The sequence below is a fragment of the Syngnathoides biaculeatus genome, chromosome 13 (assembly GCF_019802595.1).
Source record: "Syngnathoides biaculeatus isolate LvHL_M chromosome 13, ASM1980259v1, whole genome shotgun sequence".
In the NCBI taxonomy this organism is placed as follows: Eukaryota; Metazoa; Chordata; class Actinopteri; order Syngnathiformes; family Syngnathidae; genus Syngnathoides; species Syngnathoides biaculeatus.
Window position 1 is genome coordinate 17,566,696 of NC_084652.1, and position 22,461 is coordinate 17,589,156.

The 22,461-nt window shown below is 43.3% G+C and overlaps 1 protein-coding gene across 2 annotated transcripts in view; it reads right to left on the reverse strand.

Annotated features, from left to right (window-relative positions):
• Positions 1-591: 591 nt before the first annotated feature.
• LOC133511218 (nuclear receptor coactivator 2-like) overlaps positions 592-22,461 on the reverse strand; it is a 70,253-nt gene continuing 48,383 nt past the window's right edge. The window contains exons 11-22 of one of the 2 annotated variants that reach the window (XM_061839942.1): positions 13,640-13,907; positions 12,820-13,014; positions 12,358-12,555; positions 11,495-11,600; positions 11,195-11,366; positions 9,326-9,652; positions 8,151-8,228; positions 7,051-7,270; positions 6,315-6,522; positions 6,098-6,236; positions 4,701-4,775; positions 592-4,248 (exon numbers count right to left, since the gene is read on the reverse strand). In XM_061839942.1, coding sequence (XP_061695926.1) covers positions 4,237-4,248; positions 4,701-4,775; positions 6,098-6,236; positions 6,315-6,522; positions 7,051-7,270; positions 8,151-8,228; positions 9,326-9,652; positions 11,195-11,366; positions 11,495-11,600; positions 12,358-12,555; positions 12,820-13,014; positions 13,640-13,907 — 1,998 coding nt within the window. In that variant the 3' untranslated portion in view covers positions 592-4,236. The remainder of the gene's footprint in view (positions 4,249-4,700; positions 4,776-6,097; positions 6,237-6,314; positions 6,523-7,050; positions 7,271-8,150; positions 8,229-9,325; positions 9,653-11,194; positions 11,367-11,494; positions 11,601-12,357; positions 12,556-12,819; positions 13,015-13,639; positions 13,908-22,461) is intronic. The other variant, XM_061839941.1, reaches the window with a different exon arrangement.

Here is a 22,461-nt window from a genome sequence, read left to right on the forward strand (position 1 = left end):
AACTTTGCGCAAGACAATGTGGAACTTGTGTAACATTCATGATCTTGAGTAATTGTGAGCGTTTTGCGGGTTGTACAACGGCAATGTTTGTTGTCCCACAGAGGAAAAAAAAGACAGCTGGCATTTCCTAATCTCACGTTCATGGTGGAGAGAATAGAAAACGGATGTCAAGTTGACCCAGGAGCGAGTTGCGGGCGTGTCGTATCTCTGGGTGAGCGCTCGTCCGGTGGGGTCATTTCGTGTTAAGACAGGAAGGTCGCGCAGAGGTCACCCACGTCTAGAACACCTTCAAGTGTCCCCATGACAAACAAAAGACTTGTGTGAAAGAACTGGAGACTCAACCTTCCTACACACTTTATTACAATGTAACGACTACTTATTAAAAACTCTTGTTTCTGACTGTGTCTAAAGGCAACATGAGACTTTGTTGGATGATCCTGTAAAGACAGATGGTTGATACAGGAAGAAAAATACGATTTCTGAGTTTGCCTGAAGACTACATCAGACTTGACTGTAAAGTTTGATGGATGGTTGAAGAAAGCTCAAGATTTAAGGCTATCGCAGAAGATAATTGCAAATTTGGTCACATTTGAGGTATGCATGTAAGGGAATATTCACGTTTATGACCGCCCACGAGGGCGAGACCGGTTTTAAATAAATAGTAATAAATGCTGCAGAAGCGACTAGATGGAGAAAACACTGATTTCAAATTACCCATGAAGATAAATTCATTGGATATCAATAAATACTAGATTTTTAGGCCCAAATAAAATCTAAGGTGACTGATTTTAATCTGATGGCATTCCCTCAATGTCAAATTGAACTTCACAGATGTGCTCATTTCGATCAAAATAAAGAACAGTCATACGAATGACTCGAAAAGGCAGGCGGGGTGTGAATAAAAATTATTTATTTACAGTGGCATCAATCATAAATTAACAACCGGTGGCAGCGTCCACAACCTTTCCATCAAGTCTTTGCTTTATTCAACTCTCTGACAATGTTAAAAGATTTATATATTATATTATTATCCTTTTGAACAGCTCATAACTTTAAAAAAAAAAAACACAGTAAATGTCTTTCTGCTGCACAAACCAAAGAAGAAACAACATTGAGCACTCTTCAGAATCAAATGTGAAATTATCATCTAATATTCCATTCTGGATTTTACATTCATTATTTAAAATGTTAATTGGCCAAATCATATCATACATGATATCATCAAATCAGCCATGAGAGAAAGGGAGTTAAACATCCATAAATGTCGCATGAAACGAAAAAAAAAAAAAAAACATTGAATGGGACTTCTAAGGCATTATTATCGAGAAAGGTACTTGCACGGTACACACAGTATTCTGCACCCATAAAAATAGCCGTCTATTCAGTAAGAAAAGTCTCATGTATAATATACTCTCTATATATATTAATATATTTGTATGAATATGTCAGCCAGAGAGAGGCTGAAAAGTGACATTCAGAAGATTCGAATGGCTTTTCCTCATCACGTCTTTGGGCTTAAACGACCAAAACTCAAAGCGAATTCTCCAGCTTTCTCAAGGCAGAATCAATCATTCATTTCAGTGTGTTGCCATTCAAGTTGACGCTCCATCAGTAGAAGAAGAAGGAAATGACTAAAATATCGCAGACGAGTCGACTTCAAAAGACATTTTGTCGATTCTCATACGTAGCCGTTGTGTAAAATTCTAAATGACTTTGGTTGTTTCTCTGACATCGATCTTGCTGTTTTGTACAAAGCACTCAAACAAAATGAAGCCACTGAGAACTACAGTGGGCTAATTCAGAAAAAAAATATAGATATCGTCAAAAAGTCAACTTAAAACACATTTTGTTGATTTTTCAAGTTCCAGTTCTGGAAAAATCCAAATAACTTTGGTTGCTTATCTGTGAAATCAACATTGTGTACAAAGCACTCTTCAACCAATTTGAGCCACTGGCGGCTAATGTAGGCTAAATCCATTACTGATATTTTTGAGTGCAGAAATGAAAAAAGGAATAAGAAAATCGCTCTGATGAAGACTGCGCTAAATCAAGCTTTGGTTCCAATTTTGATGTGTAGGCGACACTCCATCATTGGACTCAGCACTACTTCTGAGTGCAACACTGGGCCAACATCCCAGAAAGTAAAGTTTATAGATTGACAGAAGACTCATTAAACGTCATCCTTTAAGTAGGAGTGAATGTTATTTATCATCCTTTGTGAAAAAATTTTGTTTATCTTTTCTTTCAAGCAATCTAAATGATATCAATCGACATCCCACTTATGAAACTTAAGACGGTGAAAGAAACTCAAATTTTTAAAAGACTCTCCTGCAAAATGACCCTAAATGGAGTTAGCCCACTCTCCAAGCGCGTGCTAGCTTGTTAACTAGTCAGCGAGGTAAAATGCTAAAATTCGTCTTCTCAATTGAAGACCGCTCGCAGTTTTTATTTTGCTCATGTATTTATTTCAACCGGATTTCCATTATTTGAAACTGTTGTTGGATTAAAATGCTTATTCATTACAGCTCGTGTTAGCATCTAAGACCGTTAAGGCTGATGATACAACAACATTAGCTTTATATTTGGTGTCAAAAGGAGTACCCTCAATGTACAGAAATACATCCAAATGCGATACGCTATAATGCGTTTCGTGTGACAGTCTGAGCGCTCCCTGTGCTGAAAAGTCTCCTTTTAATTAATGCGCATTGGCGTATATATTGTAAACTTCCGGCCAGTCTGAAACATCCCCATCCATGCTTCAACATGTGCCATTCGACAACTTGTCGCCGAGTGTTCATGTTCGCTATGGACGTCTAGAAAGACAAACACAACGAACGTACATATCTGTGTATATCTTTTGATCAACCTTTGTTTTAAGGTTAGGTTCGGGTTAGGATATGATGTATGTTAGCTCCCTCTATGTAGAAGAAGGGGAACTATGAGACCGGAGGATTTCCCAGTACACGTCTGCTACGTACCCAGAGTTACCCTGTTAGTAACGCATGCGCATTCATCACAAGGAGACTTTTCAGCACGGGGGAACGCTTAGACCGTCACACCGGTCAAAGGAATAAGCCATCTAAGTACCTGCTTATGGCCCCGTGACCACAAGCTGACCCCCCCCCCCAAAGACACAACCTGGAGTAGTGACCATAATAGAGTTTTTCCCCAACAATTCAAGCAGGATAGGACCGAGCCCTGCAGCAAAGAGAGAAAATCTGCAAGCAATTGACAAAAAGGATTGTAATTGCCTGTAGGTGCCAGAAGGCGGGTGGCCAAGCTCCACACGGACCTCCTCAACTCACTTCAACACAGTTCCTTGACACCACAATGTAAAATATAAATGGGGAAAAACAACCTGCAAATATACAGGAGGGAAAAGATTGACGTATGGCTACGGGTGGATTTGAATTTTTTTTTTCAAATGAACCTTTTGCACATTTTTACATAGTTTGATGATCTAATTATTGTACGTTTCTTAAAAAAATGTTTGTCACCCTTTTATAGGGGTTGCCTCTCTTCATTTGTGGACTACAGGAACAGCGCAAGGGCCTGAATTTTTTTTTTTTTAATGTAAATGTTAAAAAAAAAAAAATAAAATAAACAGAAGAAAACCAGGAGTAACTTTAAAAATAAATGCATAGTACACTGGTTTGTGATTTGAAGTAAGCCTACTGGATATGATATTGAGTAACCCATTTCGCGCTTCATTACTTGGAATGTTGCGTAAATCAACCTCTGTCTGATTTTGAATGATCAATAAGCAATATTATTATTGTAGCAGGCCTGCAATTCAAATAATTGGGGTGAATACACAATGAGGTTGAATCCTTTCTTTTTTTACTTCAAGGAAGTCAACAGGGCTGCTTCATAATACCACTTGAGGATATAAAATTATTTCCATTTGACTTCCTATAAACCTGTATTGAAATGTACAATTTGGAACAGTGGAGAAGATAAACTTTCGTCTCCGTACTTCAAATGTAGAAACATCGAGAAAATACTCCTCAGCATGTATGACAGGTTGAGTGAGGCTTTCAAATGGAAATACAGCAAAACGAGAATACAAATGTTTTGCCGTCAGAGTACGAAAGCCACAATATGGATGTTGTATCTGGCCGTCAGTAGGTGGCAGCAAAACGTATTCCGGCGTTTGTACTGGACCAGAAATGACTTGAAATATGAGGTTCGGGGGCAAAGAAGGGAGGCAGGGTTACGACTTCACAAGTTCAAGTGTCAGCAGAAGTTCTAGAAAAGAGGCAAAAAATGTGATGAATAACATATATTCAAATTATTCCTAGCTCCTCGATCCTCAAAACTTCGACAGCGACCCAGAATTTTTTTCTTATGGCGCTTAATGATCGAGTCCTTTACCTCACGAAGGTCACGCCCCAAAAAAAAAAAAAAAATCAACCCAGCATAACTTTGGATTCAATAGTGCAGCTTTTGTTTTTTTTTTTTTTGTCATTACTTGATTATTTTGGTTTAAATGTACTGTATATATGTGTGTAATTCAGACGGAGGGAGTTGATTGCTTTCACTGACGTCCCCCATGAAATGACAACATCTCATTTGTGCAAACATTTCCCCCTCCTCGATGGAATTTCTGCTGGGTGCCACTGAGATCTAAACAGAGGAGCTCGGAACCCGAATAGTGAAAATCAGCCAATGAGATTAGGCTGCTGAAGAGTTTCACTCACAGAGTTTACGTCTCCTTCTTGCGTGAGCATGTCCATTCCCGCAAGCTGATCCAGGATCAGACTGCCGTCACCAACCTGTGCGACAAAATAGGTGTTATGTTGATTAACTTTTATTAAAATTGCTTGTTAAAAAAATCTGTTTTAAAAATAACAAGTAACATTTTGGGAGTTAATTTACATTTTCAAAGAAAAGCTACGAGCTCAAAAGATTACTGTAATTTCTGCCCAATAAGCAGTGACTTTTTTCCCCACACGCTTTCAACTCTGCGGCTTATGCGGTGATGCGGCTAATTTGTGCATTTTTTTTCTAACGGCCGCAAGGCAGCACTTGAGCGGAAAAGGTAAGAGTGAGACCTGTGTAATACATGTGCCAAGGAAGTGACTTTTACCTGTTTGTTTGTTTTTTTAACCAGCCCTGTTAGCGCTGTGCTAGCGTTAGCGCTGTGCTAACGTGTCGCTGCTGTGTTACTGCCGTGTCTCAGTGATTTTTACTGGTATGTTTTTTTGTTTTTTTTTAATCACCCGTTCATGCTACCATGTTGTTGCTATGTTAAACTAAGCCAAGATTAGGTATTAAAACTTTGAAAACTCTCTCTTTCTTTCTTTGTTTCAACGTGGGTTTCAATGTGGGCACTTGCAGCTTATGTATGTACCAAATGGTACTTCCTTTACAAATGTACTCAGTGAGGCTTATAAGCAGGTGCGCTCTGTAGGCCGGAAATGACGGTACTAATGCCATATTTTTTCCGAGAACCATTCATCCATCCATTTTCTTAGTCGCTTATCCTCACAAGGGTCGCAGAAGTGCTGGTGCCTATCCCAGCTATCTTCGGGCAGGAGGCAAGCTACTCCATGAACTGGTTGCCAGCCAATCACAGGGCACATCAAGGCAAACAGCCGCACTCACAATCACATCTAGGGGCAATTTAGAGTGTCCAATTAATGTTGCATGTTTTTGGGGATGTCTGAGGAAACCGGAGTGCCTGGAGAAAACCCGCGCAGGCACGGGGAGAACATGCAAACTCCACACAGGTGGGGCTGGGATTGAAACTCGGTCCTCATGAATACTGTGAGGCCAAAGCTGCCTTCCAAGAGCCATGTCATGCAAATAATATGTCAGAATTACCAATAAAAGTTGCAGTTTGTTAACATTTATGAAAGAATAAAACAATATTACAAGATAAAAAGTCCAATATATCGAGACGTCTTTAAATTAACATTTTTCGACAATAGTAAAAGTAAAAATGCGTAAATTTCACACATTATAATCTGCCCTCCCCCCTCGTCTTTCAATTTTATTCTGCCAAAGTTACAACAATACTCTCACAGTGTATTGTGAGGTGTGATTTTTGTCCGTCCGCATGACACGGGTGTTGGGGGTGTCACAGTGTTCCAACCTGTTCCGTGTGCATAGTGTTGATGTGCGCTGACATGTTGCCGACGTTGGCCCCTCTGCCACTCATGTGGATGTTCATGTTGTTATTGTTGTAAATGTTGGCGCCGGCGCTGGAGAACGGAGTCTGCTGTTGGTACGTGCTGGGAAACAAATACAGTATCCAATGAAAATCTCAATCATTAAAACATCATTTAAACATCCTTAGAGTGTATTTGTACTTGTTGGCCGTCTGCATCCATGAGTTGAGGTCGGCGCCCCCGGTGGTGGCGGCAGGGCTGATGTTGGGGTAGCCGGGCGCCGCCCCTCCCTGCATTTGGCTGTGGGCCGCTGCCATCCTGGGTGACAACATGGCGCTGGGAGGTGTTCCTGAAGAACAGGCCAACATGGACGTCGAGTCTTGATGATGATGGTGCTGACTCATCCCTCCTAGGAAACAAAAAAAAAAACCCTTAAAAATACCACTATTATTTGTATTTTTTTTAAACTTATGTTAGTACTACTAGTATCATGACTCTATAATTAGTATATTAGCATTCTACTATGCTTTCATTATCATCCCAATTCATATTAGTATTACTATTATTGTCCTTATTACTGTAATTTGTTACACAATTTTTTTTTTTTTTTTTTTTAAATCAAAAAACATTTTTTTTAACTACGATGTAATTCTCATTATGGCCACAGGAGGCCGACCTTATCCCATTGTAATTTCCGTCTACACACACAATAGTCGTGAAACTGGTCAAGGTACGCAAATTCACCTCTACATGGATTTTTGAGGGGGGGACTTAATCTATGATGAAAAGTATTGGTTGTTTTTGTGCTCAGGCCACAACCATGTCAAATCCATAAATATTTCTTTGGTGCCATCTTTTAGCTCAGGAAAGTGAGATGTTGAAATGAGTGAGAGCTTCATTTACGACAGTGCAGAAGAGCATTTAATATCGCAAGTACCGTAGCTGGGAGATCCGTAAGTGAAGTGTTGTGCGCCGCTTTGAGACAGACGCGGATTGGACCCGCCCATGGAGGGGCCCCCCGCGGTAACCATGTTGGGAAGCATGTTGGCAGCCATCATGGCTCCATGCTGATGTTGTTGTTGATGTTGACGTTGTCGCAGGTGGTTGCTGAGATATTCGCGCTGACGATGTGCCAACATCTGAGCGTTGAATGAGCCCTGGAGAGACAAGCACAACATGATGGGCCAATATTATGAGTCGAAGGGACATTGAAAAAAAAATTTTTCCTGTTCAAAGCACATCTTCACACTTTCACTTGTTGTGAGGCAGACTTCACGGTGGTGGTTCACATAAGATTAAAAGAACACTTCCATTTGTGGGGAGAGGGGAAATGGTAATAAGTGTGAACATGTCACTTTATAGATGCTATTCTTCACAAAACACATTAACTTTTACATCATTAACTAAAACAGCAACACCTTACAAAGCCCGTAAATAAATTCATGTGCACAGATTCATACAGCATTCATGCGGTCGATTCACAATTTCGGGTGGCTGTATTTCCCCACAATGATTCTTTTTATTTTGTTTTAATTTCTGCTTTCACTGCCGTACAGTACATATTCATTTAAATAGATCATTCGTCTGTATGAATATGAAATATAAACTCCACTAAATACAATGTACATTTTTATTTTGACAATTCAATAAAGTGTGATCAAGACTATTGGCTATAAAAATCTAAAGCTGATTGTATCACACTAAATATATAAAGTGAGAAAAATATAATTACTAGTCTTTGTTAAATACATATTTTTATTTTAATGTATATTATATAAATTTAAATTTCTGTAATTCAAATTAATAAAAATTTAATATAGTATGTTTTTACATATTTATATTTCATTTTTAAATCAGTTTGATGGAGAATGAAATGGGGGAAAAAAAAATTAAATAGCAATGTGCTTCACTTGTACTCACTAATGTATATAGACACACGAGTAAAGAAAGATGAATGACAGCCCTGTGCTAAAAATAAAATACTGTATATATATATATATATATATATATATATATATATGAGATTTAGAGTCTGACCTGGTTGGGAAGGTTGGACCTGAGAGGTAGATTCATACTGGACACGCCAGTCATCTGGTTCATGATTGGCTGACGGTTCTACAATGGGAAACCAGACCATTACCTGAATTGTTCCTCAAGTCACATGCCTACGTAATAATGAGATTGACATATGGGTATAATTCATTTCATAACATCTCACATCATCTTTTGCCATCAGAATGCATTGAAATTACATTAATCTGTTCCCGTCTCAAAAAAAAATGTTTTCTTTGATGTGAACAAATCATTTCAACAGTTTTTGCCACATTTTTTGCTTCAAGTGAACAGACACTGCGCTGCTCCTTCTGATGTGCACACGTCAGCCACCTCGAGGCAGTACAAGAACTGGAAAATCTTGCCAAGCTTTTACTGCAGCATTTTATATTAGTTCACAGTGAAATACTGCATTGAGAATTGCATTGTCAAATCACTTTTTAGTGTATTATCCCAGATTAAAGTACTACATCAAGGATTTTACTGTGAAAGAAACGTTTTTATCCTATTTCACAGTAAAATACTGAATTACAATATTACCCGATGATGGCATAAATCATTGTAAAATTGCATTTCACGGAAAAAGCTGGATAATACACTATTACTGTACTCTCAGTACAACTGAAATTTCACAGCTAAACACTGCTATGTCACGGTAAATTTATGGCATGGGAATTGTGTTAATGTAGTTTTACCACATTTTACTTTAGAATATTTGCCATACAATTACTGTGAAAGTAAAGCAATAACCAGTAATTAATTGTAAATTTAAGATGCAAAAATGTTACCATTTTAAGATCCTGTTACCAATAAAATAATGTAAACTATTACATGGGTTAGCGCCTTCTTATGTCATTGATTTCGTTGTAACATGGCAGACGTCTTTTCTCGTTTAAATGGACTCTTGTACCATTGTCAAAACCATTGTACAGTACCAGATTACGTTGGAAATATTGCCCACTCGATATCCAAATTGCAGCCTGTTAATTATAGGCGGGGGATTTTTTTTTTTTCTTAAAGGGGTGGACACTAGAACATATTGATGCCATTTCGATTTCATTTCAATGGGGAAAGATGATTTGAGATTGGTGCCTTTTAAGTTACAAGTGTATTCAACTCGTATGTCAAGACGGCATTGAACTCAAAAGGATTTGCGTTACCAGCTGTGCCTGCAGTCTGTGCTGCAGCTGCAGCCTCAGGTTGTTGGGCTGTGGAGTGAGCGCAGAGTTGGGCCCTCCGGACCGAATACCACCTGGCCGGTGCCCCTGCGGGCCAGGCATCCTCATCATGGGGGGGTAGCTGCCCACCCTCTGCTGCCCCATATGGCCGCCACCCATGGAGGGGCAGAGGAAGGAGGAGTCGGGAGGCAGGCCGCCGCCGCCGCCGTAGCTAGACTGGGCGGCGTAATGCTGACTGTACACGGGAGGTTTCATTGATGTCATTGGGTCCGACGGACAGAACAGCTGGTCCTGGTCAGACACCGGACCCTAACGAAATACAGGGTTCATAGTTATGGCATTGGATTTCCCAAACAGAGAATTTAACACCATAAACCAGGTTTGAAACCCTAACTAATTACTTGACGGAGATGGGCGGACTGAAGACATGACTTGAGTGAGTTGAGTTCTGGGATTAGCTGGCAACCAGTTCAGGGTGTACCCCACCTTCAACCTGAAGTTAGCTAGGATAGGCTCCAGCACTCACGCGACCCATTTGAGGATAAACGGCTCAGAAAAGGGATGAATGGATGGAATTGCCAGTTTTATGACTTGTGACTTGCTTGCCAAATATTTAAGACTTCACTTTAAACTTGGTTGCAAAGAGACTTGAGATTGACTTGACCGAAAGAAAGAAAAAAAAGAAAGAAATATAGTCTGCACTGTTGCACACGTGCCAGTGTGAAGTAGTGATGGGAATTCCGTCTCTTTTAGGGGAACTGATTCTTTTGGATCGCCTCACTAAAATAAGCCCATTCTTTTAACGCCTGAAAAGCTGAGCTGCTCCTGAAACTGGGTTAAGGACCAGTTAGCTCACCAAAACTTCCTGTGTTACATCACCCGTCGCACAATCCCCCAAAAATGTGGTGAACTTGAAGTAGTAGAAGAAAAAGTCCAAAAAGAGCACAAGGATAGACAAACATTCATATGTCGGAAGATAATCGTTGTATTTAGCAATCGATTTAACGTAGGCAAGCAAGACACCCCTGATAAAACGCGAGCCGCATCTAAGGACCCCCACAAAGCCTTCAAAACAATGCTACTCCCCTCTCAAAAATTAAAAAAAAAGACTAAGGGAAACGAAGCATTAGCATCACGGTGATAAAAAAAAAGCCGTTGACAAAAATGCGCTCCACTATTGATACGTGTGCATATAATTTTCATACCACACTAATCTGTTGATTTAAATGTAATCATTATAATGCCATCTGGTGTGCCGGCTCTGTCATAAAGCTGTCTGCACTATGCTTTTCAAATTGAGACCATATAACAAAAAAAAAATCTTTAATGACAACTCCCAAGTGACCAGAGTTTTTCTAAATCATTAAACAAAACCAACTGAGTGATTTAATCAAAGTAGAGAAATACTTTTGAAATACTTGTTTTGTGTTATGATTCATGGGTGAAAAGATCGTGATAAAACATTAAATTACCACACTAAAGTGTTGTGAGTGGATTATATATGACTTGACTTGCTTAATTTCTTTCCTCCCACAGTGACTTGGGACTTGCTTGCAAATTGATGATTATGACTTGAGACCTACAAATATGTGACTGTATCCTTTGTTATTTGAGACAAACATATTACGTGACACATTAACCAAAACTTAAAACCCTAATTTGAAACCCTAACTGAGAAGAGCAAATTCACACAGCCAAATAATCACGGGGAGGAAATGTTTGGTTGTTCATATCCTTGCCATTCTGAAAGTAGTACTCTAGTTCCACCACCAAAGTACCCCACAACTGCACTTGGTACCCCAAAACAGAAGAGTGGTCCGAAAAATCCACTCCATGAGGTATATTCCCCACCTGTCCAGCCAGCGTGGGGATCCCCAGCATCTTGTCGAGTTCCTCCAGGCCCTCGTAGTCCTTGAGAACAGAGCACAGCTGACTCAGGAGGGCGCCTTCATCCGCCCCTGGGCCCTCAGGTGCCCCGCCACAGCATCCCATCCCGTCGTCCTGGGGGACCCTGTACGGGGACCTGAAACATGGATGCTTTGATTTATTTAGATTAGTTTAAGACAAAAGGATTAGTTCTCCCAAATTTGAATTACAGTAAATGTAGCTAAATTAAGTTCAAGTTAAGTCCAAGTGTTGAGTTCTCCCGACCTGCTTTGGGTTCCGTAGTGGTCCATCATCATCCTGTCCGGCCACGGGGCCGTCTGATTCGGTGGTGCGTGTTGCTGAGGGTAGGCAGAATTAGGCAGCTCCATCTCTGTTGGACAAAAGCATCACAACGTTGACAGTGGTTAAAACAAATATATTTTTTTTCTTTTTTTTTTTTTTATAAACTTGGTCTGCATTTATCAAGACAACTATTTGACTTATTAGAATTTTTTTAAAAAAATGTGTAAAATACTTTTATATATGTACATTATATCTATTTTCAAACAGATAAATCAATTACAGTAAGAATAATAGGTATAAATAAGAAATGTTATTTTAATTTATATTAATGTCTTCGTTGACATACTGTAATTGGTTAATTGATTTGTTTATATACAATTGAATTTTTTGTTTAAGAAATAAAAAAACATTTTCAATCATGTATTATTTATGTCATGTTATAATTATTTATAACATAATATATTTGCATAATGAACTTTTTTTAATGACATTCAATATATATATATATATATATATATATGTGTGTGTGTGTGTGTGTTTTTAAGTGAAATAAAAGGCTCATTCCTAATAATGGGAAAAAAGAAATGCAGAAATATGATTTTTTTAATAAAAATAAACTCTTCCACTTGAGCTATTGCACATAATATAATCAGAACTAAGAGCAAAAATAAAAAAAACGATTTAATACAAGTACAATATATGTTATATTCAATATTTGGTTCATTAAAAATTATCAAATAATTTCAGAAATACAATTCAAATATAAAAATCCCATTATTATTTTATCAATTTATACTACTTTGTATCTTATCTCTCGATAATATCGAGGTGTGTTTTGCTCTTACCCCCTGCCATCATGTGCATGTTAACCAAAGGTCGGGATGGCGGCCCCCCCCTGCCGGGACCGCCGCCATTGATGTTGGGGATCACACGACCAGACCGAAATCCCTGGGCCATAGATGGGGCAGGGGGGCCTCCCGCGGGCCCCTGGGGGCCCCACCCAGGCTGCAGGGGGCCCGGCCCCGTGGCATTGGCCAACATGCCTAAAAAGAATATAATAAAAATATATATTTTGATGTTCTTTACTCCTCATCCCAGGCTTCAAATCCCGTTTTGAAACACTAACCTTAGATTAAGTTCAACCCACAATTTGAAACCTTCACCTTTATTTGAAAAAATATAACATTTTTATATATCTATTATGAAGGGAAAAAAATTTGTGAAAATATTTCAGCAGGGATTTAGATTTACATTTAAAAAAAAAAAAATTCCTGGCACGTTTCTATGTGCTTTTTCTGTGTCCTTACCCGGGTGGTTGTTGGCTGCCGCCGCGTGGTTTCCAATCATGCTTTGCTGCTGCTGTAGTAATGAATAGGGGTTGCTGATGTTACTGTTCCTGTGCTGCGGGGTGAGGTGTCTGGTAGTGATGCTGTCCTCTGATAGGCTCCTACCGAGCGGCGCCCCTCGAGCTGGTTGGCCGGGCCTGGCGCTGCATCCGGGAGCTGGCACGATTTGCAGGGTGAGGTTGCAACACAATTTGTAGTCATGTTCAAATCCTCAAACCCTCATCTGGAACCCAATGCTACTTTAAAATCACAACCCAGGCTTGAAACTGGAAATTTGCCACCTAATCTTTGCTTCAAACTCTATTTTGAAAAACTAACCCTGCCTTGAAACACTAATTTTGAACTTTAACTTGTCTTCAAGGACTGTATTGAAACTCTGCCCATTATTTGCTTGCTTAAAAACTTATTTACAAAACCTAATTCTTGTTTGAACCCCTAATCTGAAACCCTGACACAGGTTAAAACCCCACCCCTACCATGAAATCATCATTTGTAATCCTAACCTTTTCTTAAAACTTGAATTTGAAATCCTAACCGTGCCTTCCACAAACCATCTGAAACCAGCATTTGCTTCAGACCCTAATTTAAAACTAACTGCAGTTTGAAACCCTAACACTATCATTTAGAATTTTTCAAACCCTAACCATTATTACAAAACATGGCTCTTGTTTAAAACTCTAACAGTGTCTTGAAACCATAACTTAAAACACTAACCCTGACTAGAAACCTGAACCATGATTTCAAAGCCTATCCTTATATGAAAATCTAATCATGGCTGTACCTGCAGGGCTGATGGCAGGGAAGGTTCGGTGCTGGGGGGGCGGGCTACCGTGGTCCCCCTGGGCGCCGTCCATGATGTGCAGGATGTCGCCGATGATGTTCGGTTTGTCCGTGGGGAAGCCGGCGGCTGCCACCAAGGGGGAAGAGGAGGAGGCTGGAACTCCTCTGGGTAGAGACGGTGGTCGGGGGAACAACTGATGATGATGTTGATGATGATGATGATGGGCACCCCCCTGCAGGTTGTCCAGAAGATCCTCCAGCTCACTGGTCTGAGGGAGAAGCTGAACTAATAAGTACCGTATTTTCCACACTATTAGGCACACCTAAAAGTCTTTAATTTTCTCAAAAGCCAACGGTGTACCTTATAATCTGGTGCGCCTTAAATATATGAATAAATATTGACCCTTTAGTGCAGCTCCATCTAATGGATGCATAACGAAACCCCAGCCCCTACTGTAGCGTCTATTCTATGCACCCTATAAGGTGGTCCGCCTTAAATATGAAAAAAGTTTTAAAATAGGCAATTCATTGAAGGTGCGCCTTGTAATGTGGTGCGCCTTATAGTGTAAAAAATACGGTACTTGATTTCTCAGTTGTATGTGTTGAAAATACAAACAGATGTCATTTTCACCTCTTCTCGAAAATAATCTATGAATAGGTTAATTTAACACATTTAAATCATGCATTCTTTCAGTGTTGAGGTTTCAATTCTTAAAGAACTCAAAGTGTTTGAAAACCTTACCCTAAATTGAAACCCGAATCTAGTTTAAAAGACCAATCCAGGTTATCCATCCATCCATTTTCCAAACCGATTATCCTCACAAGGGTTGTGGAAGTGCTGCAGCCTATAGCAGTCAGCTTTGGGGGAAAGGCAAACCACGTCCTGAACTGTTAGCCAGGTTTGAAACCCGAAATTGAAACCTTGTATGAAAGCCGAAAGCATACCCTAATCATGGATTATAACACTAATTTAAAACCATGAAACTGTCATTCAAACATTGGCCCAGACTTGCAACCCTCATTTAAAACGCTTCTTCTTCTTTTCCTTTCGGCTTGTCCCGTTAGGGGTCGCCACAGCGTGTCATCTTTTGCCATCTTAGCCTATCTCCTGCATCTTCCTCTCTAACCTCAACTGCCCTCATGTCTTCCCTCACCACATCCATAAACCTTCTCTTTGGTCTTCCTCTCGCTCTTTTGCCTGGGAGCTCCATCCTCAGCATCCTTCTACCAATATACTCACTCTCTCGCCTCTGGACATGTCCAAACCATCGAAGTCTGCTCTCTCGAATCTTGTCTCCAAAACATCCAGCTTTGGCTGTCCCTCTAATGAGCTCATTTCTAATCCTATCCAACCTGGTCACTCCGAGCGAGAACCTCAACATCTTCATTTCTGCCACCTCCAGTTCAGCTTCCTGTTGTTTCTTCAGTGCCACCGTCTCTAATCCGTACATCATGGCCGGCCTCACCACTGTTTTGTAAACTTTGCCCTTCATCCGAGCAGACACTCTTCTGTCACATAACACACCAGACACCTTTCGCCAGCTGTTCCAACCTGCTTGGACCCGTTTCTTCACTTCCTGACCACACTCTCCATTGCTCTGTATTGTTGACCCCAAGTATTTGAAGTCGTCCACCCTCGCTATCTCTTCTCCCTGTAGCCTCACTCTTCCCCCTCTACTTTTCTCATTCACGCACATATATTCTGTTTTACTTCGGCTAATCTTCATTCCTCTCCTTTCCAGTGCATGTCTCCATCTTTCCAATTGTTCCTCTGCGTGCTCCCTGCTTTCACTGCATATGACAATATCATCTGCGAACATCATGGTCCAAGGGGATTCCAGTCTAACCTCATCTGTCAGCCTATCCATTACCACTGCAAACAGGAAGGGGCTCAGAGCTGATCCCTGATGCAGTCCCACCTCCACCTTAAATTCCTCTGTCACACCTAAGGCACACCTCACCATTGTTCTGCTGCCATCATACATGTCCTGTACTATTTTAACATACTTCTCTGCCACACCAGACTTACGCATGCAGTACCACAGTTCCTCTCTTGGTACTCTGTCATACGCTTTCTCTAGATCCACAAAGACACAATGTAGCTCCTTCTGACCTTCTCTGTACTTTTCCACGAGCATCCTCAAGGCAAATAATGCATCTGTGGTACTCTTTCTAGGCATGAAACCATACTGTTGCTCGCAGATACTTACTTCTGTCCTGAGTCTAGCCTCCACTACTCTTTCCCATAACTTCATTGTGTGGCTCATCAACTTTATTCCTCTATAGTTCCCACAGCTCTGAACATCCCCTTTGTTCTTAAAAATGGGAACTAGAACACTTTTCCTCCATTCTTCAGGCATCTTTTCGCCCGCTAGTATTCTGTTGAATAAGTTGGTCAAAAACTCCACAGCCATCTCTCCAAATTGCTTCCATACCTCTACCGGTATGTTATATGCAGAGGTAGGGGATCGAGCAGGCAGTGCGGTGCAGCAGCGGTAGTTCGGACGTCGGGCGAAGAGAGCAGATGAGCGGACAGGCAGGAGTCGGTACACAGGGGAACAATCAACGCAGGCAGAAGTATCAAAGGAGTCAGGCTTACAAGGTTGGTCGGAGAACTGTGTGTGTGGGTTTTCTCCAGGCATCCTGATTTTCTCCTAGACCCCCAAAACACGCATGGTAGCTTAACTGAATACTCTAAAGTGCCCATGAGTTTGAATGGCTGTTTGTTTCTATGTGCCCTGCGATTGGCGAGGAACCAGCTCAGGTTGTAACCCGGCTCCTCCTGCCTGGAGAAAACCCACACACACAGGCACAAGAAGAACATGCAAACTCCACACAGGCGGGATTTTAACCCCCATTGTCAGAACTGCGAAGCAGGTGCTCTAACCAGTTGCCCACCGTGCAGCCCTTACTCAGCAAAGCAATCCAAATTTGAAAACTTCAACCTTGCTTGAAACCCTAATTTGAAACTGTAACACAGGCCTAAAACCCATATTTAGATATTAACCCTAATTTGAAATGCAAACTATCAATTAAAAGCCAAATAAATATTTATCCAGTTTCAACATCCTAATCTGAAACCATAAGACTCAATATTGTAATCACGATCATTCCTCATTGTCATGATCCTGCCGCTCCAGCACGAGCTGTGCGGGTGCCCGCACAGGTGGGCTGATTGGGAGGTGCACACCTGCGCCTCATGCAGCCTGATTATGCTGTGGATTTATATGACCGCGATGACAACTGGCCGGCGCCAGTTTGTTGATCTTCATGTCGCGTTCATGTGCTCCGGTATCCCTGATCGAACCTGTGTGTACAGAGCTTCGCATGTTCTCCGACCAACCTTGTAAGCCTGACTCCTTTGATACTTCTGCCTGCGTTGATTGTTCCCCTGTGTACCGACTCCTGCCTGTCCGCTCATCTGCTCTCTTCGCCCGACGTCCGAACTACCGCTGCTGCACCGCACTGCCTGCTCGATCCCCTACCTCTGCATATAATAAACGTTTCTCCTTGAACTACCTTGCATCGTCCGAGTCCTGCATTTGGGTCCTACTCTCGTTCCGATGGGACGTGACAGAACGAACTGGCCAACACAGGACCCAGGAGGAAAGACCCGGCGTCGCCGGGACCGACGCAAGGTAGACAGTCTGCCGCAGGACCAAGCCTGTCCGATCCGGGTAGGCTCCCTGATGTCCTCCGCTTCCGTGTCTTACGCTCCGCCAGCGAGGTATGAATACGTCCCGAACACGACCCGTCCGGCTCCTCATATTCTTCTGGACTCTGACTTTTCGGAATATGAGGAGGACTGTGATTTGTATGACCGGCTCCGATTATTCTGATTATGAATCTGCTCGTCCGATCTTTCATCCCAGTCAGTTTGTTTCACCTCCCCGCGTTTCCAGCACCCGAACGTCTTCGCCCGGTAGGTTTAAGTACACCAATCCGTATGAGGGAACCCGCTTGGCCATCTACCCGGGACCTCCGCGTGGCGGCCAGAGGAGACGCCCCGTCCGGGCGCTCCCCGGTGCCTCTCGCTACGCGGCAACTAAGACATCGTCCTCCCACTCCTCGCCGGCAACGGCGAAACCGGCAGACCTGCAGCTGGTGGCGAAGCTTCCAGCCCAGAGGGAGGAGGAGTCGCCAAATCACGAGGCGTCCCGCCGCGAAATGCGGGCGGAGATAGTGCGGAATTGGCGGCTCTCATGGCCCAGGTCCGGCAAGGATTGGCGAACCAGCCGAGCTACGCTGACGTCGCAACGGCGACTGACTCACTGCTGACCCAGGTTCACGTGGCAGTTGCAACTGACCCGCTCCCGAGACACGCCCACGTGTCAGTTTCGACTGACTCTCTGCCTACTCTCGTTCACGTCGCAGTGGGAACGAACTCGCCACCTCGTCAAGTGCACGTCGCAGTGGGTACGGACTCGCCACCTCGTCAAGTGCACGTCGCAGTGGGTACGGACTCGCCACCTCGCCAAGCGCACGTATTTCTGGAAACTGAACCGCCTCCTCGCCATTCCCATGTCGAGGTTTTGGCTGTTCCGAGCAGAGTTCACGCGGCAGTTGGAACTGACCCGCTCCCGAGACACGCCCACGTGTCAGTTTCGACTGACTCTCTGCCTACTCTCGTTCATGTTGCCCTGGAAACAGATGCGCCACGCCCACGTTGCTGTTTCAACGGATGCACTGCAAGCTCATGTGGCAGTGGGGACCGACCTGATGCCGCCTCGCGCTGCTGTCCAGGAGGTGGCGACGTCTCCACAGCCGCCTCACGTTCCCGCCCAGGAGGAGGTGGCGTTGGTGATGCTGCCTCCGCCTTCTCACGTTCCTGTGCAGGAGGTGGCGACAGTTCCCCAGCCGCCTCACGTTGCTGTCCAGGAGGTGGCGATGGTGTCGCCGCCTTCTCACGTTGCTGTCCAGGAGGTGGCGATGGTGTTGCCGCCTTCTCACGTTGCTGTCCAGGAGGTGGCGATGGTGTCGCCGCCTTCTCACGTTGCTGTCCAGGAGGTGGCGATGGTGTCGCCCCCTTCTCACGTTCCTGTCCAGGAGGAGCTGGGGAGTTCTGTGGAGCCACCCTGGAGCTGGAGAGACTTTGGGATGGTGGCGGTCATGGCTCTGGTCCTGCGCTCCATTATCCTCTTCGCTCTTGAGGGCGCCCAGCCGCTGCAGGACCTGGCCTCGATGGTGACCAATCCACAGCTGCCTCGTGACCAAGCCTCGGTGGCGAACAGTACCTGGTCATCTCGCAACCACGGCGTGGGAGGTTCTCGTCCGGAGCAGTTGCCTGCCTCTGCCTGGTTCCTGCTTCGTCGTTTGGTTCCTCACACAGGTCGTCCGCCCGAATCGCTCCGTGGGGACCCTGGTGCTTGGCGTCCGGGTCGTCCTCCTGACCTGTCCACCCGGACGCCTTGCGTTTGGTGGCCTGGATGGCAACCAGACTGGGGTTCGGGGGGGGGGGGGGGTCTCCTCCGGACTTCCTTCCGCCCACCCCTGCCTGTGTTAGTTGTCTGTTTTTTCATTTAGGCACGTCTGGGAGCCGTGCCTTTGGGGGGGGGGGGGGTAACTGTCATGATCCTGCCGCTCCAGCACGAGCTGTGCGGGTGCCCGCGCAGGTGCGCTGATTGGGAGGTGCACACCTGCGCCTCATGCAGCCTGATTATGCAATGGATTTATGACCGCGATGACAACTGGCCGGCGCCAGTTCGTTGATCTTCATGTCCCGTTCGTGTATCCCTGATCGAACCTGTGTGTACCGGCCAACCTTGTAAACCTGACTCCTTTGATATTTCTGCCTGCGTCGATTGTTCCCCTGTGTACCGACTCCTGCCTGTCTGCTCTCTTCGCCCGACGTCCCAACTACCGCTGCTGCACCGGACTACCTGCTCGATCCCCTACCTCTGCATATAATAAACGTGTCTCCTTAAACTACCTTGCATCTTCCGAGTCCTCCATTTGGGTCCCACTCTCGTTTCAATGGGACGTGACACTCATATTAAGAAAAAAATCTAAATTTTTATTGCAGTACTTTTCAAAAAATAATTCTCCTGTCCGAAGATAGCTGGGATAGGCTCCAGCACTCCCGCGACCCTTGTGAGGATAAACGCCTCGGAAAATGGATGGATGGATAGGTGCAATCACGAATTGGCAAAGTTTTTGCATAAAACTCAATAACGTTAGGGTGTAAGCCCCGACTTGAAAATCCCTGTCACTATAGTCAACTGACCAGGACGGACGGTTACATTGCTGTTATTCTGCTAGACCATTGGTCAGTCATGCATGCCCACAAACAGGAAAGAACCTGACAGTTGTGATCTCTCTCTCTCTTTCTCTCTCACACCCCCTCCCTCCCCCTCTTTCATCTCTATTCCGGCCAGCCAAATAGTTGAAGTCAAGGCATGCGGTACAACAATTGTTAATACTGTAGTGTCTTACTGTGACACGCCCGCCTCTCTGCCAACATCCTGAGAGGGCCAATTTCAAAATAAAAGCTTTGTGTATGACCACACTGAACATCAAAGCCATTCTAATCTTTGATTTGGATGTTGTCCACCGAACGTAGTGCCAGCCCTAACAAAATTGGGGGCACTGTAACAAATGAAGCACTTTTCAAATGCAGCAGTGCCTGCGTTTTAAATGGGTGGGGGAAAAATATCACCGACAACCAAGTTAATTTACTCGTTGCAGCCAAAATAGCGATCACGATTAAAATTGCATTAATTGCGCAGCCTTGCTTGAAACACTAATACCAGTTGAAAAGCCTCACCCAGGCTTTAAACTCCAATTGACCCCTCCGTAGAAATTGCGCAATCCGCGTCACTGACCAATCAGAGGCCAGAGATCTGCATGAACCACGCCCCTTTTTGGGACCCGACGTTTTCTCAGACAACGCTGGATGGTCCAGTATAGCTTCAGTTGGCCTTTTATCACGTATTTGGGTTCTTTAACAATACATATGGTTAAGAGGTGTAGTCACAGACTTTATAATAGTGACGACAGGTATTCTGAAAGGCTAGTTGGTGGAAATCAATTCGTACCCTTTCCAAAACCGAAGACCCAGTACGAAAAATGTCTTCGATGGATCAAACTTTGTGGAAGACCGCATGATCAACTGAATCCATCAACCGGAACAGATATGTATGCATGAAGTTAAGCCGTATATTTGATTTTCAATACATGTCTCATATAAATGAATTAGCAGTTGTGAATGATTGACACACTTGATCTGTGTTGAGCGATATTTTGCGATGATCTGACTGCACAAACGTGTCCCTTTGTTCGCGGCTACGCTAAACCGGACTGTGTTTGCACGAAGGTATGCCGTATATTTGATTTTCAATACATGTCTCATATAATGAATTAGCAGTTCTTCGCTTGCATAACATAGCTAAGTGTGAATGATTGACACACTTGATCTGTGTTGAGCGATATTTTGCGATGATCTGACTGCACATACGTGTCCCATTGTTCGCGGCTAATTAGCTAAGCTAAACCGGACTAGCAGTCCTAAAAGCCTTCGACGTGCACCGAGACACCAAGACTGAAGGAAGGATGTTTGAGGACACCAAAGTAGTGATTGTCGTGCTCTGTTGGGACTTAGGTAGGTTCGGCACTAATTCAAGAATAATTATTGAGGGGAGCGCGTGACGTTACACAAAGAAAACAAGAGAAACAACTCGTAAATCAAGCCTCGCCTTCTTCTTTTCCTTCATACGGCAGTTCACAAACGACTATACAGACACATATACAGATTCTGCACACAAATGTGATTTGTAACACGAAAATAGGAAACTGTCAATGACGAATTCGTCTTTGGGTTATAATATATGTGGCTTCTCGGTCTTCCTCTGACTCTGGAAAGTTCTCGCGCCAATATCAATGGTTTCTCCGTCGATTTGCATGTAAATACCATTGAAATACCCCTCGCTGAAATACGTGAACCCTGCTTTCTGCTTTTCAACGATATTTCACTGTTAGCTAAGAATGCGAGTGAGAAATCAGCTGGTAAATCGGACAGTTTCGCTCTATTCCTTTCTTGCTGCGCCGATATTTTCCTAATTGTCTGACGTCAGCGCACGTGGCGTGACGTCACTTCAGGAGGGTGGTTAAGTGCCCTGTACGGAGGGGTCAATTTAAATCCCGAACTCATTGTACCTCCCTATTGATTATCACATTGGACTGTGAGTGTGATGTGACCTGACTCTATTGTTGTTGTTACTCTGTGATTCTACATCATCAAGGGACCTCACGAATGTCCACATAAGAGCATACATATATAAGATATGAGCACCACACAAATACAAACAGGAGTTATTGGATTACTGGAGCACACACATGCATACGCATGCACGCACAAGACCACCTACACACATGCTCACACTCACACAAACAAATGGTCACACATGTCCTGCGGCCGTTTGGCTGATGAATAGAGGAGGAGCTAAAAATAGACGAGGGCTTCTAATGAGGTCACATGTGATGTAGAATCAGACGCACAAGCACTATTTAAGCTGCTGTGGACGTGCACATACACTTTTGCTCTCACTAACTTTTAGCATACCTCCTAGAAAAGAATAATTTGTCAAACAACAATCAAAATATTATTATGCTTATATTATTTCAGAAAGAACTCATTCTTAGCTTTGATTCATGAAGACAATGTGCTGCCTATCGCCACAGTTTGATGACATTGTCAATGAGCTGCTTTCTCCTTGACCTGCACAGCACTGCAATATGCAAGGAGAAGCTAAGATGTCTTAGCCCTTCTAATATTTTTACAGTCTGGTTACGAGCAGTTGAGATGATGTCCTTGTATTAAATCACCCT